Raw genomic sequence first — 19,466 nt, 5'->3', positions numbered from 1 at the left:
ATATATGTGTTAGCATACGGTATTTGTTTTTATCCTTCTGACTTACTTCACTCTGTATGACAGATTCCAGGTCTATCCACCTCATTACAAATAACTCAGTTTCATTTCTTTTTATGGCTGAGTAATATTCCATTGTATATATGTGCCACATCTTCCTTATCCATTCATCTGTTGATGGACACTTAGGTTGCTTCCATGTCCTGGCTATCGTAAATAGAGCTGCAATAAACATTTTGGTACATGACTCTTTTTGAATTATGGTTTTCTCAGGGTATATGCCCAGTAGTGGGATTGCTGGGTCATATGGTAGTTCTATTTGTAGTTTTTTAAGGAACCTCCATACTGTTCTCCATAGTGGCTGTATCAATTTACATTCCCACCAGCAGTGCAAGAGGGTTCCCTTTTCTCCACACCCTCTCCAGCATTTATTGTTTCTAGAGTTTTTGATGATGGCCAATCTGACCGGTGTGAGATGATATCTCATTGTAGTTTTGATTTGCATTTCTCTAATGATTAATGATGTTGAGCATTCTTTCATGTGTTTGTTGGCTATCTGTATATCTTCTTTGGAGAAATGTCTATTTAGTTCTTCTGCCCATTTTTGGATTGGGCTGTTTGTTTTTTTGTTATTGAGCTGCATGAGTTGCTTATAAATTTTGGATATTAATCCTTTGTCAGTTGCTTCATTTGCAAATAATTTCTCCCATTCTGAGGGTAGTTCTAAGTTCTTAATCTGGATCTGCTTCTTATTAATCATGACTATGTATGGCAAATCACTGAACCTCTCTGGGTCTGATAATTCATATAAAATGAAGTGTTTATGAAAAATTGTTGTGGGAAGCAAAAATCAAATGGGCATTATAAATTAAATATGCTCTACAAACTGATACCCAAAATACCTAAGTTCATTATATTACAAAGGACAGAATGAAAAAGTATAATGCTACCACATCTGTTCTGAAGAAATTATGAATAATAAGAATGTTTAAATGGGCACAAGTCCATATTTCTAATACAGTCACACATTTCAGATGGACTTTAACAATAAAGATAAACTTTTGTGACGAGACCATAAAAACTTTGTGCAATAACAACCTAGTTATATGACAATATTTAGTTACATATTACTATTTTAATAGCTTGCACAGAACATTGTATCAGTTAAGAAAATATGAATATACTATAATAGAAAATCTGAATAAACCTAATGCTATTACTCTTAGAACTAAAAAAGAGAGATACTAGCAAAGTACATTTACTCACATATATCATACCAATTATGAAATTTTCATTTAAAAAAGATTCTAAATATGAGTGTCATTTTCATTTTGCCCTTCTTTTTTTTTTGGCCACTTCATGCGGCATGTGGGATCTTACTTCCCTGACCAGGGACTGAACCCGTGCCCCCTGCATTGGAAGCTCAGTCTTAACCACTGGACTGCCAGGGAAGTCTCCTCACTCTGCCTTTCTATCTTTACAATGTTATCATTAGATTGTAATTTTAGGTAAATAGTAAAATAAAACAGTGAAGCACCTTTAAATGTGTTGGAAATGAACAGGTAAAAAAATACAAACATAGGGCTTCCCTGTTGGCTCAGTGGTTGAGAGTCCGCCTGCCGATGCAGGGGATGCGGGTTCGTGCACCGGTCCGGGAAGATCCCACGTGCCGCGGAGCGGCTGGGCCCGTGAGCCATGGCCGCTGAGACTGCGTGTCCGGAGCCTGTGCTCCTCAACGGGGGACGCCGCAACGGTGAGAGGCTCGCGTACCACAAAAAAAAAAACCCATAAAGGAAAATCATTCAAATTTCATATTAATTTAGAAAATAAGGTAGAGATATTAGGATTAATATTATTAATCAAAATAAAAGCATTTATGTGTATACCACAAATTATATATACAAATTTATGTGTATACTTTTTTTTTTTGTGGTACTCGGGCCTCTCACTGTTGTGGCCTCTCCCGTTGCGGAGCACAGGCTCCGGACGCGCAGGCTCAGCGGCCACGGCTCACGGGCCCAGCCGCTCCGCGGCACGTGGGATCTTCCCGGACCAGGGCACGAACCCGTGTCCCCCGCATCAGCAGGCGGACTCTCAACCACTGCGCCACCAGGGAAGCCCCTATGTGTATACTTTTAAAAGGACTTTATAAGCACTCTCTAATTGGATTAATAAAAAAAACGTATTTATAGCTAAACTGACAGATAAACTGTTCTGTGCCTTGGGGTTCCTTAAATCATGAGCCTAATAAGCAAGTAACACAATGAAAAGCCAGTCCTTGAAACTGTCTCTCCTAAATCATGGCTTGATTCTGCTTTTACTTCTCTATTCAGCCTTTCTAACTCATTTATGAAGACCAACACTGTATCTGTGACCAACACTGTATCTGTGAACTCACACTCCCCTTCTCTGGGGTTTGCTAAGCAAAGGCAAAAAGACTTATTACCCATGTGTAATGAAAGCGTGAACCAGAGACCAAGTCAGGGCAGCAGGGAGTCTCAGGAGATTAGTGTGCTGACAGAGCGGGGGCACCAAGTCCAAAGACCAGAGGCTACCTGCGACTTTTTAGATACTGACAGGAAAACATCGTGTTTTTTTTCTGAGCTTCAGTTTCTATGAACATTCGGAAAAGCTGGGAGAAGAAAGGCTATGTGAAAAATTTTATTCTTAAAAATGTCCTAACATTGTAGCCAGTAACCTTAACAACTGCAGATGATACTTACATATCCATTTCAGAACGCCTGACTCAACTCTAATGAAACTAAGTTCTTTTTTATATTGCTAAATAGCAGATAAATTCCATGAAGTTTCAGAATTATATTTTAAGTATTACTTAACTATATTCAAGTATCTTAGAGAGTCTGTAACTAAAAATACCCAACAGCAAAGAAAGATTCCAATTTTGCAGCTGGCATGTTATTAAGGCAACTATAAAATCCTACCAAGTTTAGTCAACCAGCTCTTGTCTAACTAAAGTTGAAGTTTTAATTGCTACATTTTCTTATAAAGATATAGGTAGGTATTCACTTAGATATACAATATAACATTTCAATATGAGAAGAAATTTAATCTTGTATTATGTAAACCTTATTTGCAAGTATACTTTTTAACTCATAAAGGTCTCTTAATTCAGTGAGGAGGAAAGTTTGGTTTTGTTTTTCTTTTAGTTTACCTAATAATACTTACTAAAAATGGCATAACCATACAATGTTATCTAGACCAATGAAAATAATCCTGTAGTAGCTTTTAAAAATCTAGTTTCAAAAAGGCTGTCATAAATAAAACTACATACTACTAAAAACATGACTCATTATTTTTGTGTCCCTTCTGACATATACAGATGAATTTGGACCCCCCAAAAATGTTTTTTCCAGTGTATCAAAAAGAAATATGAACCATTTTAAAGAGGGGAGAGAAGAAGCTCTGCTTCATTAATAGACCAATTCCTACTAATATTTAGAGCAAGACTAGCTTCCTTCCTTTTTATCGTGAAATATAAAAATATGACGTACTGGACTTCCCTGGCGGTGCAGTGGTTGAGAATCCGCCTGCCGATGCAGGGGACGCGGGTTCGTGCCCCGGTCTGGGAAGATCCCACATGCTGCGGAGCAGCTGGGCCCGTGAGCCACGGCCGCTAAGCCTGAGTGTCTGGAGCCTGTGCTCCACAAAGGGAGAGGCCACAACAATGAGAGGTCCACGTACCACAAAAAAAAAAAATTAAAAATAATTAAAAATAAAATGATGTACTAAATGTACTTTAATGGGCATTATCTTCTGTAGCTTAATTCTATTTTGAGATCTTAGACAACTATATTAAGTTTTTAAAAACAGGAAAATAAAGACAACTCTGAGTTAGAGTATAAAAACTGAATAAAATTTATGACAAATAAGAATTCAGATTTCAAAGACAAAAACATTCTCACAGTCCAAACAAATCAAAATTTAAGTGCATGGAATTGGTATCACCAAGTGAAAACTTTCTTCTGACTTGTACTCTGGTGGACTGAATGATCCTAAAAATATTGTGGCAGAGTTTTTAAAACAAAATTTGCAATAAAAATAAACAAACACATATAACCTCCAAATTTGAGGTAACTATAGTAGATTGCAAAATAAAGATAAATTTAACAAACAAAATCTGAAAAGATAATGTCGATTAAAAATACAAGTAAATGCTGCACCAGTGCTCAAAAGATACTCATTATAGCACTAGCAAAAACTTAGAAACAGCCAAATGTCAGGATGGGCTACATTTATTTGATTTTCATACACAAGGAACTAGGCAACCATTAAGAGCTAAGCTACCATTTGTAATGGCTACCTATTCATTCTTCCAGAATTGACTTTAATTATTTCTTCTTTTTCATATCATTACGTTTCTTTATAAACAATTGTATTAGACATCCTTACAGATATATATATATATATATATATTTGTACAAGAGACGTTAGTCCTTTTGTTTCCTTCGGATAAATACTTAGAAGTGTTAATTTTTTATTACAAAACTGAGATGGTGCTTTAAAAAGTTTTAAGACAATTTTATGGGCATTTCTAGTGATATTAAATATTCTTCCAAACAAACTCAAGAAGTAGTCAAAATTTGTCTTTTGAAATGTAAGAATTCCCCCCTTTGTTAATAATATCCTATACTTAACACAAACAGACAGTTAACTTATAACCTAAAGATCATATAAATTACTGTTGATAAAAGTGGGTGAAACCACTTATCACTACATAATCTCTACGCGTTCATCTTAATGCTGTATTTCATAAAGCAGTAAGCCCATCATAAAACTTTGTACTTTACGCAAGGGCCTTATCTAAACACACGCATTATGTGTCCCTTCTTAGGTTTCAATCCATGAAAATCCGCTAGGTAGTACCAGCCACTATAACACCAACCAATCATTCTAAACTTCGCTATCAACTGGCTGAGGCTTATTTAACGTGTTACCAGAAGTTAAACAGCATTAAGATTGCTAGGTAATAAACTGTTGCTGTCATTTCATTTTCCTGTATTTTGTCTTTATAAAAGCAAAAATATTAAGGACTATAATATACTTTTCTTCTGGAAGTTACTGGAATAAGAATAAGGTAAGAGGCTAAAATGTTTCATATTTATTTACTAAGTTTAATTCTAGAACACAATGAAATTTGGGGGAGCTCTATTTTTAATTTAATTCTATACTTATGTTTTGAAGATGACAGGAAACAATTGTGGAGAAATTTTTATGTGATGAACATTATCAAACTTTTTCACCAAAAAGTCATTATTAACATGAGCAAAAATTTGAGGTAGCTAAAGCTAACATCCAAACTTGAAATTCCTTGCCTGCTTCTAGTGAATTTCTCACAATTTCCAGAAATCGGGGGCTAAGTTTCCTAAATGCATGTTAACTATTGCATTAATACTCTTAAATTGATTAAATGGTCTGAAATGAAAGAAATTTAACTAACCTCTTTTCCTTCCTAGGTAGCAAATGTTTCTACATTTTAACTTTTTTATGCTAAAAAGTATTTGTCTTTATTAATTAGTAATAGATTTCCACCTAAATTATAAAGGCATTATATTACAGATTAAGAAAAATGATCAATGATGTTAAAGTCAAAAATGGAATTACTTCTTGAGAAAATACAAAGTGCAAATGAGAACACTAATTCAAATCAAAATTAAACATCAGAGTTTCAAATCTACCAATATCTCAGCTTATTCAGAACATGAATAAATCAAGATTTTCTTCTGTGAAACTAGTATCCTTAAGAGAGAATTTATCGACTTTCATCAAGAAAAGCAGAGGAACCTTCTGATCTGCTTAATGGGGTCATCAACTGTAACAGCAACTCCATGTGGGCTGTGCACCAATTTCCAGTGGAGATGCTGTTACTTTTGATGGCTACCAACTCACTTTAATGTAGAGACGTATTCAAGAAAGAAAAAAAAAATTATGGTCACTTGATTCTCATTTGATTAAGGAGGAAAAGAAAGACAGCCTTTCATGCTGACAGTCTTTAAAAATTGACAAATAAAGAAGTAACATCCATTTTTAAACATTAACTGTTATGTCAATTAAAGGACCAAAAATGGAAGAGGATTAGAGTCATTATTCAGAAATGGTGTACAGGAAAATGACCTATGAATTGACAGACAGTATGGTTGTTTGTCTGTCATCTCTGTAGGCCAATATTCTGTATATCTCTGCGACTTCAGAATCAGAAAGCAACTATACCATGCAAGCAACACAGCAGCAGATGCGCAGGAAAGAATCTGTTACATACCATGTAAATGTACTGACTGTAAATAAAACATAACTTATACCTAAAGAAAACCTGCTTGTGTTTTTCTGACAAAGCTCACATTTATTTCACCTAGGTCACCGACCAATCGATCTATTGTAGTGATTAAATAATGGTCAAATAAACCAGCCTGCCCTACTTACTTACTAATACGTACATTGGTCCACTTGAATCACTTCAAGGAAACACCCTGAAAATCCTGCTCTCTAAATATGGAAAAGAATGAGGAACAAAGGCAGTGTCTTATAAAGGTTTCCTTGAAAGAAAACTCTCCAGTGTGGAATTTTAAGCAATTCTGGTGTAAACTTATCTCAACTTTAATTCTTAGTAGGGGAGATATTAGTTTTTATGTGATCAAGCTCTAAATTTTAAGAACAACATATGCAACAATATTTAGGCCAAAGAGTCTTAGCTCCAAGTTGTAATAATGTTGCAATAGCCTTAAAATCACTTCCTGGTCTCTAACCTCTAGTTTCTTTTCCTAAAACATACCGTGACTCCTCATGCTGACTTAAAAGTTTAAATTCCTTAGCCTGGTATTCAAGACTCACTTCAGTTTGCCCCAATCAATCTTTCTCAGGTGTTTATCTTTCTGTTCCCCTCACACAACCTGCAGCCCCGTTATGGTTCCTATATACATGCTACACTTTCCCCACTCTGGGTCCTCAAGCTCCTAATCCCACTGCTTCCCCCCATGTCCTACCTAATCCTCCAGGCCCTACTCAGATGCCACACCCTTTCTCACTGAAGCAAATGAGCTGATTTCGGGTTTTTCAATATTTCCTCAAGGCAGAGCCTTTAGTTGTTCCCTCTGAACGATGTTGCCATAAGGCGTCAGATTACCCATGAAGCAGCGATACAAGGAACATTTCAAAGTGAAAAGGACCTTTCACACCAAGGATACTAAGAACTACCTAATACTGGCTAAAGGTAATTAAAAAAAAAAAAAAAAACACAAAAAAACTCACTGTAGTCAACAATTTTAAAAAACCCTAAAATGCATATATTCACAAAAGTACCACCTAAAAAAATACTAATAATGTTGACAATGAAAACCAGAACCTTTTTACAAAAATGATGATGAACCCCAAGGTAGGACATTCAACTCTGTCATCTCTCCATTACTTGAATTCTCCATTACTTGCTGGCCTCCATGCCCTCAAAACCCTCACTGAATCCTCAGCTGATGAAATGTGAAAATACTTACCAAAACTCAAACTCTTTGCTCATGTTCTAGAATAACTTAGTAAAACATCCAAAACAAAATTACTCCAAAAAAATGATAACCCAGGATGTATTCGCAAAAGAAATGATTAATATTCCCCTTTCCACATCTGTTCGTAACAGCAACAATACTGAGAGCCACCTTAATTTACCAGAAGATAAAACTAGCTAGATTATCACCTCATCAAGAGCAGGGACCATGTCAGTCTTGTTTACTGCCTCAAGAAAGGGTCTAGTATATGATTAGGGAAAACAATCTTCTTTTTACTGTGTAAGCTTTTCTACTCTGAATTGTTTACTACGTTCATGTATTATCTTTCCAAATTAAAAAAAAATTAAGGAAAAAAATAAGAAATAACTAGGAACGTAATCATCACTAGAGTTAATTATGTGCATTCAACTATATTATAGTTTCTTAAATTTTAAATTACCTATACAATTACCTAATGCCATTTCTACTGATAGGGAGCGTAGACTCAGAGTAAAAGACTGACACTAATTCCTGAAGAAAAATCACATACTGGACTCCACCACTCAACACTGCTTATCTCTGGGCTCCTGACACCTTACCCCAGCACAGGGCACAGTCAGGGATAATGAATTCTCATAGGAAAATATTCACAGTCTTTGCTTCTACATATCAATACTGAAAAAATAATTTAGTGTTTGTTAAAATTTCACCCATCTGAAAGGATCTTTCTGAAATTTATATTTTACTCCCCTCAAAAATGATAGCTATTTTAGAATATTTTATTTAACATATATCTAGAGTTTTCAAAAGTCCACTATTTTTCCATTTTTGAAGAAAATGCAACTCAGTTTAAAATGTTGAAAATTTTAGAAAGAGTTCTACCTGTTGATCAAGAATTCATCTTTTGTCTTATGATGAAACACAGGAATTGGAACACCCCAAACTCTTTGCCTTGATATACACCAATATGGCCGCCTGTCCATCATTTCAACCATGGCATTCAGTGCTGATCCAGGAATAAATTTCACTTTTTTTAACAATTCCTGCAATTGATTCACAAATGAAGTCCAGTGAGAGAAAGCAGAACAAATTTTCTAGAACTGCCACTATTTATCCTAATACACTTCTTTATTTTAGAGGTTTAGAATTATTTACATGCCTCCTCCCGCAACCAAAAAGAAACTAATCTAAAAAAAACATAGATTTCAGAGCAAATGAGACAATGTTAAAATAGGACCACGAATGATCTAATAAATAACATTCAGAGCAGACTTCACCTTTGGAGGACGTGACAATAAATTTTATACTAATTTCCAAGCACCCTAGATCAAAACTGGTAATAACAGGTTTAGTAGAAGTATTATACTTTATTAAACTACAAGTTAAAGTCAATTCAAACTTGATTTCAATAATTCTTTTTTAAATGCTTAAGAAATAAGCTACTATCTTAGGTGGACAAACAAGGAATGCAATATAACCTAATTTTACATAGTATGGTTTACAACATAGAATCTCAAAAATAAGTTACTTCCTATTTACTAGCTGTCTCTCAAGAATGCTCCTTCCCTTCACCTCCTGCCCAAAAAAGTTGTAAACTACTAGTATTTGCTTTCATTTGTTAATTACCAAGAAAAGAATTGTATAGCAAAAATGTTTAAAAATATCCGTAGGTGAAAATATAACTCCATTTTAAAAAGTCTCAAAGAAAGTCTCTCTACCCATCAATAAAAACATTTTTTTACATTTTTAGAGCATGTTTAAACAGTTTCCTCGCTTACCTGACCACCAGAAATCCCCTCCCCCAAAGCCCTTTGTAGCACCACCTACTGGTAGAATGGCAACATTCGTAATTCACTTTGATTAAAAATTGAAACGTGATACTGACTTGATATTTGATTTTGTTAAGGAATAACTTATTTTTTTTAAGGCGGTAAAAATGGCATTAAAATTATGTTTAAATTTTAAATGTGAGATATAAATGATGAAATATTTATGGAAAACATAATGCCTAAAAGTTGCTTTAAAATAATCCAATGGGTAGGAAGTGTAGATAATGGGTAGGGATGCAGATAAAAATAAACTTGGCAAAAAGGTGATTATTGTTGAAGTTGGGTGATGGAAACATGGCAGTACATTATTCTCTCTATTTCTGCAAGGAACAACTGAAAATTTTCTATGAAGAAGTTAAAAAAACAATTTGGCTTCAGTGTATTGCATCAGCATCAGACTCAGATGTTCTGCAACAAAAATCTGTGCAGAGCTGAAAGTTACAAATTATAACATTTACATGTGAGAAAAACAGGCTTCACAGAAATGTAAAAAACAGAACAAAACAAAGAAACGGTCCATAGAACAGTTATCCACTTTACATGAATGTAGAAAGTGTAAATTGCTTGCATAGCTTTGGCATGGACCCCAAATTGCCAGGTCAACAAATGAACCAACTAATAATAGCAATGTTACATGCAAGGTGTAAAGCAAAGTATCTGTATACTCAGCCTGGTTACCAAATATATATTTGAGCTCTTTCATTTAATAGAATCAAGTTGTTCATAAGATACACACACAGAGATATATACATGTATTGAATGAAAGAGCTCAAGTATATATTAATATTAAAAATGCCAATTATAAAATATTTGTTAACTCAAAAGAAATAGCTTTTCAAATGAACTGCAATTTCAATTTTAAGGAAGAAAAGAGTTTTAAAAGAGTTTTGCTGAATGCCTATTACGTGCCAGACACTGTTCTGGGAACTTTTATTCACTTATCTTGTGAGGTAGGCATTATTATCACCTTTATATAGATGAGGAAACTGAGGTTCTGAGAGGTTAAACAATTTGCTGAACTCAAGTCCTAATTCTATGCTATTTTCACTACACAGGGCAGGAAATTAGAGCAAGTTAAACTCTTTAAGCATGATTTTCCCAGATCTAAAATTCTACAAGTTTATGAAACCAAATAATAATAGCATTAATCCCTCCTACTCCCAAAACCCTAGCCCAACCTCACATGTAAACCTTTCATACTGAGGGAATGATAAACCCAGCCCTTACAGTAGGATGCCTTTCATACCTTGGCCGTCGTCTTCATATCCGTGATATTTACAAACCACTGCTTGCTGGCACGAGTAACCACTGGTTTCTTAGTCCTCCAGTCATAGGGGTAGCTGTGCACCAATTTTTCCTCTTTCAACAAATTCTTTGCAGCCTGAAGCATCTTTATAACTTAAAAAACAATTAATAACAATTTACATTAGACACAATTAAAAAGCACTATGAAAATCCTAATAACTCTCTAAACTCCCAGGGAGTACTAAATCTGGGCCAACAGGTGACAGTAAGAGGAGCCATCTACCAGGTAGCAAAGGCATAATCCGGGAATCTCCGGGCAAGAAAAGCAGAAACCGTAAAACCTTAATCAGATTCCAAATTATGCCATTCCCATGGCTCTTCTTTTCAAAGATGACAGAATACATCTAGAATTCTACATCTCAAATTCAGAGTCACAATCTTTCATACTATGAAGCTTAAAACGGTCTCCAGGTAATCCAGAAGAAACCAGGTATACTGGGTCGAATTCTGTCCCCCCCAGAAGATAGGTTCAAGTCCTGGCCCCTAGTATCCTAGTACTTGCGAATGTGACCTTATTTGGAAATAGGGTCTTTGTAGATGTAATCTGCAATTAAGATGGATTAGAGTGGGCCCTAATTCCAATGCCTGGTGTCCTTCTAAGAAGAAAGGATACACAGAGACACACAGAGCAAAGAAGAACATGTTACATAGAGGCAGACTGGAGTGATACAGCTATAAACCAGAGAATGCCAAGGATTACCAGGAGCCACCAGAAGCTAGGAAGAGGCAAACATGAACGTTTCCATAGAGCTTTCAGAGGGAGCAGAGACTGGCCAACACCTTGATCTCAGACTTCTTGCCTCCAGACTGTGAGAGAATAAGTTTCTGTTGTTTTAAGCCACCAAATTTATGGTAATTTGTGACAGGAGCCCTAGAAAATTAATATACCAGATCTAATTAGCCTTAGTCTTAGTGCGGGCAAAGAAAGGTTTTCATAGTACCTGGTCCTTGGATCCGTATGTATAGAAAGGCAGAAAGACAACTCAAGACTGGAGGACCCCTAAAACTGTTCATACATCAACTATCCTATACATATCAGTGATATAAGGGTTACAAACGGAGTGCGAGTGTCTGATTCACAGCCAGCATCTAGTCCCAAGGTTGATTTCATCCTTCCACAAAACTAACACTGCTGATGACTATCTCTATAGCCCTAAAGTAACATCACTCTGTTGACTGCCTTGATTTGCTTAAACAAGCAGAGCAACTCAAAGCAAAAGATGAAAAAGTGCTAAACTCCATTTTACACCATGTGGCAAAATAAAATATAATTTTAGCTTTTTGTTTCTGTTGAAAGTACAAAATGAGAGAAATGTCAGCAAAGGTTACTTCTGGCTGCTTTTCAGAAAATACATATTTATGATACCAAGATACACAGTACTCACCCGCATCTGTTCCCTCTTCAAGAACAGCTTTGTTTTGCAGTTCAGGACCTGCAGCATCTGTGAAAACTCCATCTTCATTCACTAAACAATCCTACAAAGAGTCATTTTGAACAATTAAAATAAAGTATCAAGACATTTCATCTTACGACAATATCTAGCAAAGCAGTATACTATATAAAACATCTCGTTATAGTCTAGTCTTTCACTACACTGAAAATTTGGGTACTTCTTATTAAGTCAATCAGAATTTGTGAATTTACAACACATTTAAATCACCAAAGGGAAAATGTATTATTTAAACATACACCTAAAGTTTAACTACAAAAAGTTAACAAAATATACTAAAAACCTCTATTAATTTACAGATCTATGGCAGTGTACATACATTGTGACAACTTTGAGACTTGCCTTTAGCTAAATGGAAAAACTTGCTAAGTAACTGACGTGTGTCAAATAAATTTAGAGAAGACTGTTTAGTCTGAAAAAAAACGCAAAAACCGGCTCTTTTCAACTATTCAGTAAAACCCACTTGCCATTTTTCAGGGACTGAAAGTAATTTGTCTATGTGAATTAATACTTGGATTAAAAAAATGCCCCCTTTTACTATGTATTCTTCAATTCTAACTCTGTGACAATTTTGTGTTAATTCTGGGAAATCGTTCTCAATTAGTATGAGTTAATGAGGCTTTGGAGGCTTACTGCACAGAAGCATTTCACAACTTAACTATGACGACAAAAATTACTGTTTATTATCAAAAGTAAAGACATTAGTTAGGGCTTATCGCTTTAATTCTACAAAAGCAATAATTTAAAAGGAAAAAAGAGGAGCAGTACCATGGACAAGTTATGTTGAGAAGCTACACTGTAATCTTCCATACCATGAGCTGGGGCTGTGTGAACCAACCCTGTTCCTTTTGTCATGGTCACATGATTGGCAGGTAAAAGAGGAGACACCTTCTCAGAAAGGAAAGGATGAGCACAAGTACCATTTTCCAAGTCAGCACCTGTGGGGAAAGAAAGCCACAATTAAGAATTATTTTATATAGCAATTCTTCTACCTCTTTAAGAATAGCAATTGACATCAGGTGAAAAAAGCAGAATCTGGGAGAAGACTGGGCTCAAATTCTCGCTTTCCCTTTTACTTGTTCCGTGACCTTCAGGAATCTAAAATGTGAACAATTATGCTTCCTACCTCAGAGGTCTGCTGTGAACATAAACTGGGTTAATGCACGTTAAGCATTTGGGGTACTTATCACAATACTTGCCACACTGTAAATGCTTTAAAATATTAGCAATTATTATAACAAATAGATAATCAAATGAATCCAAACAAACTCCTCTAATTTATGTGCAGTTATGTACCTTTTAGACTAGAGGACAAAAAAATTCTAGATCAACAGGTCAATGACTAGTAGGTTCTAATACTATTTCTGCGGGAACTCATAGCTTTTCATAATGTTACCCTAAAAAGGTAAGAGATGATAAATAATACCTGACAGTTACTGGGCACCCACGTGTACTAGACGCAACATAAATTCTTACCTCATCTTTATAATACTACAAAGCAGCTAACATTATCCCCAATTTACAAATCAGAAAACAAGAATATATAGGCCAGGAATGAGAAGTATATATATTCCTCTGAAACATGGTGGCTAAAAATGGCAATCAATTAATTTTTCACAAAGTAATAATTTGAAACAATAATGCAGTCTAGAAAAATGACCTTTAAATGTAACCTTAATACTTTCAAAAACCTTTTGAGAATGCCACTCAACTTCTGTAACAACATCTAACATATCAAAGAAGTCCATTAATACCTTTTGCACTTAAAAAAGAGGTGGGCTGTGATTAATAATACTGTGCTGTATATTTGAAAGTTACTAAGGGATTAGATCTTAAAAGTTCTCATCACAAGAAAAAAAAAATTGCAACTATGTGTGATGATGGATGTTAACTAGACTTCATATGGTGATCATTTCATAATATACACAAATATTGAATCATCATTTTGAATGCCTGAAACTAATATAATCTTATATATCAATTACATATAAATTTTTTAAAAAAAGAGGTGAGAGAGGGGTATGGAGTAAAGAATATACTGGAGCCTCTAAGTTACCTAATGCACCAACAAGGTCCAAATGGTATTAAATATTAAACACTTTGGAGCTTCTTTCATGCCTTTGACATTAAAAACCTTTTGATTTTTGTTAAGTTTGTTTAAACCTCTAACTGGCTTATATCTAAACATTTTGAGGCCTTCCTTACTTTGCTAGGCAATCTTTCCATTTTTGATTATCTAGTCTTGTGATTTTTTTTTCCTTTTGTAAGAAACTCAAAGATATATCATCCCTAAGGATCAAAGGTAATTTTAAACTTCCCTAGATTTCCATAGTTTTCTTTTTTTTTTTAACATCTTTATTGGAGTATAATTGCTTTACAATGGTGTGTTAGTTTCTGCTTTACAACAAAGTGAATCAGTTATACGTATACATATGTTCCCATATCTCTTCCCTCTTGCGTCTCCCTCCCACCCACCCTCCCCATCCCACCTCTCTAGGTGGTCACAAAGCACTGACTGAGCTGATCTCCCTGTGCTATGCCGCTGCTTCCCACTAGCTATGTATTTTACGTTTGGTAGTGTATATATGTCCATGCCACTCTCTCACTTCATCCCAGCTTACCCTTCCCCCTCCCCATATCCTCAAGTCCATTCTCTAGTAAGTCTCTGTCTTTATTCCCATCTTGCCCCTAGGTTCTTCATGACCTTTTTTTTTTCTTAGATTCCGTATATATGTGTTAACATACGGTATTTGTTTTTCTCTTTCTGACTTGCTTCACTCTGTGTGACAGACTCTAGGTCCATCCACCTCACTACAAATAACTCAATTTTGCTTCTTTTTATGGCTGAGTAATATTCCATTGTATATATGAGCCATATCTTCTTTATCCATTCATCTGTTGATGGATACTTAGGTTGCTTCCATGTCATGGCTATAGTAAATAGAGCTGCAATGAACATTTTGGTACATGACTCTTTTTGAATTATGGTTTTCTCAGGGTGTATGTCCAGTAGTGGGATTGCTGGGTCATATGGTAGTTCTATTTGTAGTTTTTTAAGGAACCTCATACTGTTCTCCATAGTGGCTGTATCAATTTACATTCCAACCAGCAATGCAAGACTGTTCCCTTTTCTCCACACCCTCTCGAGCATTTATCGTTTGTAGATTTTTTTGATGATATGGCCATTCTGACTAGTGTGAGATGATATCTCATTGTAGTTTTGATTTGCATTTCTCTAATGATTAATGATGTTGAGCATTCTTTCATCCACAGTTATATTTCAAAATCAGCCACTACTTCAGAAGTCCCAAATTATAGCTTACTAAGGATCCTTTTGATAGAAATGCTATCTTGGGAATAACTTTCAGAATTTATTCAATTTCCTTATTAAAATCATATACCCCCAAAATAAATATACTTACTTCCTTCCTTGCTCCTTGATCAAATCAGATAAAAATAATTTTTCAGTAATTTAATTTTGAATAAAATTTTAGAGGGAAATTTGTGCATTGTATGTTGTACAAAGGGCATCTGTCTAATTTTCCACTGGCTATTTGCCAAAAATGTTTTTTTAATCTATTGTGCCTCTGTCAATGTTCACATTTTCTATACTCCTATCATGTTCAATGCATATTCTCCTTCAGTTTAATCAATGTAAAATATATTCTAGGAAGGTAGAGGCCGTATCTGTTTTGATTCACACTGAGCAATCTTCAGCAAGATACTGAACTCAGATCAACCCAATATTTTGATGACTCTGATGGTCAGAATACCTGTAAATCCTCACCTGAAAATGTTGAAATAACCTCAAATGTTGTTTCCAAAGTAGAAGCAACAGAGGTTATTTTATCTGCAGCCAAAAAGTAGAAGTCCCCAGATTTGGAACACTTCACGACAGCATACCTAAAATAAAATTTTAGGAGTAAATTACTAATAATGAAAAAATGAAAACCACAGATAATATTTTAAATGTTTTACATCATTTTAGAAAAACTAACTTTAAGATCAAAAAAGTACTATCTTCAAGGGACTTCATTCCTTACATTTCTGTTTTCTTTTCCAAAAAAGGCAGAAATAAGGTCTTACGTAGAATCCTCTAAAGCTTAATAAAATCTATATGAACTAAAGCTTATAATCTTTCATCTATATGAACTAAAGCTTAAAATCTTTAATCTGTATGAACTAAAGCTTAATAAAATCTATATGAACTAAATCTATATGTACTAAGTTATAATGCACTAATTTTAAAAGGATAATAAGGATTAAATAAGACCACAATAATGCTAAAAATGGAACTGATCCTATTTGTGGATATAACAAAAATTGCAATAATATACCTACTTTGATTCTGGCATATAACAAACAGCCTGATTGGCTGGAATTGTCCAAGGCTGGGTGGTCCAGACTAAGAAACTAACAGGAGACGAACCATCTGTGAAAATAAAATTTCAAATATGCTAGCAAATCAAATGTTATAATTCCATAAGTTTAATAAACTCAAGCAACAGATAAATCTTACCTATAAGAGATGCCAACTTAGGAGGAGGTTTCAAGAGAGGAAATTTTACATATACTGAGCAACTGACATGCTCTGGATTATATTCAAGTTCTGCTTCAGCCAATGCAGTCCTAAGGTTTAAAAATATTAAACATAAATATCTGGAACCCTCACAAAATTCTCCCCTTTAATACCAAAAAGACATAAATACCTTGATGAGGGAGACCAAAACACAGGTTTATAAGATCGATAAATCAAGCCCTATAAAAGACAAAGGAAAATGAAAGCTGGAATTCTGTAACACATATTTTAACATACTCAAAGAAAAAAAAACTTTTATTACCTTATCATACATTTCGTAGAAAATTCTCAACTGTCTAGCTTCATATCTTCCATCAAATGTATAGTAGCAATTATTCCAATCTGCCATTATTCCCCAACGAATAAATGACGATTTCTGTTTCTCAATTGCTGCTTTGGCAAAAGATCTAGCTAAAAACAATAAAGAAACAAAAAGCTTTTGAAACAAATTAATTCAAATTCTTAAACACACTTTAGCATGTATCTCTCTAAATGTAGGTACTGTACACAATTTAGACTATACAAATTTTTAATAGGAAAATTATCTGAAAAAGTGTTCAGAAGATACCTACAACAAATTCTAAAATTAACTAAAATTTCAAAAGTTAAAACTTTGTTACCATCTCCTCTATTATTGAGAGATCATAAAATGACCTTACTTTTAGAAAAAATAAACTGGAAAAGTTATTCTTCACATTTCTTAGTTTAAGAAAAGGTCAGAGAATAATTCTTATTTCATTATATATACACACAAAAAAAATTAATCAGTACAACCAATAATACTCTTTCATAAGGAAATATGAAATCTTCACAATCATATCCAATTATAAAATAGTTTAGGGACTTCCCTGGTGGCACAGTGGTTAAGAATCCCCCTGCCAATGCAGGGGACATGGGTTCGAGCCCTGTTCCAGGAAGATCCCACATGCCATGAAGCAACTAAGCCCGTGCGCCACAACTACTGAGCCTGCGTTCTACAGCCCGCGAGCCACAACTACTGAGCCTGAGATACTGAAACCCACGTGCCTAGAGCCCGTGCCCTGCAACAAGAGAAGCTGCCACAATAAGAAGCCCATGCACCACAACAAAGAGTAGCCCCCACTCACCGCAACTAGAGAAAGCCCGCACACAGCAGCAAAGATCCCAAAATAAATAAATAAACACTGAGGAGCCCTTAAAAAATTTTTTTAAAAAAAAGTTTAATATATAAGAACAGAAGGGGGACTTTCCCTGGTGGCACAGTGGTTAAGAATCCGTCTGCCAATGCAGGGGACACGGGTTCGATCCCTGGTCCAGGAAGACCCCACATGCTGCAGAGCAACTAAGCCCATGCACCACAACCACTGAGCCTGCGCTCTAGAGTCCATGAGCCACAACTACTGACCCCTGTGTCACAACTACTGAAGCCTGTGCACCTAGAGCCCGTGCTCCACAACAAGAAAAGCCACCGCAATGAGAAACCCGTGCACCACAATGAAGAGAAGGCCCCGCTCACCGCAACTAGAGAAAGCCCGTGTGTAGCAACGAAGACCCAACTCAGCCAAAAAAATTAATTAATTTTTTTAAAAAAGAAAAAGGATAGAAGAGTCCTCCCTGACACATTCTATGGAAGGAAAGGATCAAAAAAGAGATCTTAAAAAAAAATTTTTAATTTAAAATTTACTTTTGGTTTAGCACCTAAAATAGGTCAAGTCCTAGCCAAGAAAGTAAATAAAAACCTTGACCCAAATCATTTCAACAAAATGTGAAGACTAAAGAACTGAAAAATGTACTTGGATGTGTTCACAAATCTTTCCTTCATTTCTGAACATAAAATCTCATAAAAGTCAATTACACAAAATCTTAATTTTCTTTGACACAAAGTGGTTTCCAACAGATCTCGTTATAAGCGAAAAACAATAGCAAAAACCAAAAAACAACAGGTGTCTTTGATAAAGCCCTTTTACAAGGAAGCAGTGTTTACAAATACCATTTTAAACAGAAATAGAGATTATTTACCTTTCTCTCTTATTTCCATAGCTGAAAGATTCTGAGCTTTTCCACCAAGTTCTGATAATACCTTTATTTCAATGGGTAACCCATGACAATCCCAGCCTGGCACAAAATGTATTTTGGAACCTCTCATCATATGGTATCTGTTGGCTATATCTTTCAAAATCTGCAAAGGTAAAACGATAATCATCATTCATACATAAAGCATGTAGCCTACAATTTATATTCTCGTAATATTATTTTAAAACACTAAGAAAACCTAATTTTAATAAGATTTATATAGAATTACCTATTAAATCTACCAACTCCCTCAAGTTCTACATAAACACAAAAGTAACAAATACCTGATTTTTAAAATGCCATTAACTCCCCCAGAAGGAAGTTGAATTATAAGAGATTCTAAAGTGAAAAACATGACATCCACCTTTACTAATTTGTTTGTAAAGTTGGAGTATGCAAATTTGCAAACCATACTACCTTTTTAAGAAATAGTCTGAGGGCTTCCCTCGTGGTGCAGTGGTTAAGAATCCACCTACCAATGCAGGGGACCCGGGTTCGAGCCCTAGTCCGGGAAGATCCCACATGCCGCAGAGCAACTAAGCCCGTGTGCCACAACTACTGAAGCCCGCGCGCCTAGAGCCCATGCTCTCAAACAAGAGAAGCCACTGCAATGAGAAGCCTTCACACTGCAATGCAGAGTAGCCCCCACTCGCCACAACTAGAGAAAGCCCACGTGCAGCAATGAAGACCCAATGCAGCCATAAATAAATAATTTATTTATTTTAAAAAGGTAATAATTTGAACTTTCTAAATATCAGAGTAC

The 19,466-nt window shown here is 35.2% G+C and overlaps 1 protein-coding gene across 2 annotated transcripts in view; it reads right to left on the bottom strand.

The window, feature by feature from the left end:
- The window catches only part of IARS2 (isoleucyl-tRNA synthetase 2, mitochondrial), a 79,898-nt gene that overhangs the window by 23,693 nt on the left and 36,739 nt on the right, over positions 1 to 19,466 (bottom strand). The window contains exons 3-12 of one of the 2 annotated variants that reach the window (XM_059039734.2): positions 18,650 to 18,809; positions 16,914 to 17,062; positions 16,782 to 16,831; positions 16,592 to 16,701; positions 16,414 to 16,504; positions 15,860 to 15,975; positions 12,841 to 13,010; positions 12,007 to 12,097; positions 10,563 to 10,714; positions 8,370 to 8,530 (exon numbers count right to left, since the gene is read on the bottom strand). In XM_059039734.2, coding sequence (XP_058895717.1) covers positions 8,370 to 8,530; positions 10,563 to 10,714; positions 12,007 to 12,097; positions 12,841 to 13,010; positions 15,860 to 15,975; positions 16,414 to 16,504; positions 16,592 to 16,701; positions 16,782 to 16,831; positions 16,914 to 17,062; positions 18,650 to 18,809 — 1,250 coding nt within the window. The remainder of the gene's footprint in view (positions 1 to 8,369; positions 8,531 to 10,562; positions 10,715 to 12,006; positions 12,098 to 12,840; positions 13,011 to 15,859; positions 15,976 to 16,413; positions 16,505 to 16,591; positions 16,702 to 16,781; positions 16,832 to 16,913; positions 17,063 to 18,649; positions 18,810 to 19,466) is intronic. The other variant, XM_067027858.1, reaches the window with a different exon arrangement.

Source organism: Kogia breviceps, chromosome 1 (genome assembly GCF_026419965.1).
Source record: "Kogia breviceps isolate mKogBre1 chromosome 1, mKogBre1 haplotype 1, whole genome shotgun sequence".
Classification (NCBI taxonomy): Eukaryota; Metazoa; Chordata; class Mammalia; order Artiodactyla; family Physeteridae; genus Kogia; species Kogia breviceps.
This window is presented reverse-complemented; position numbering and strand designations above follow the sequence as displayed.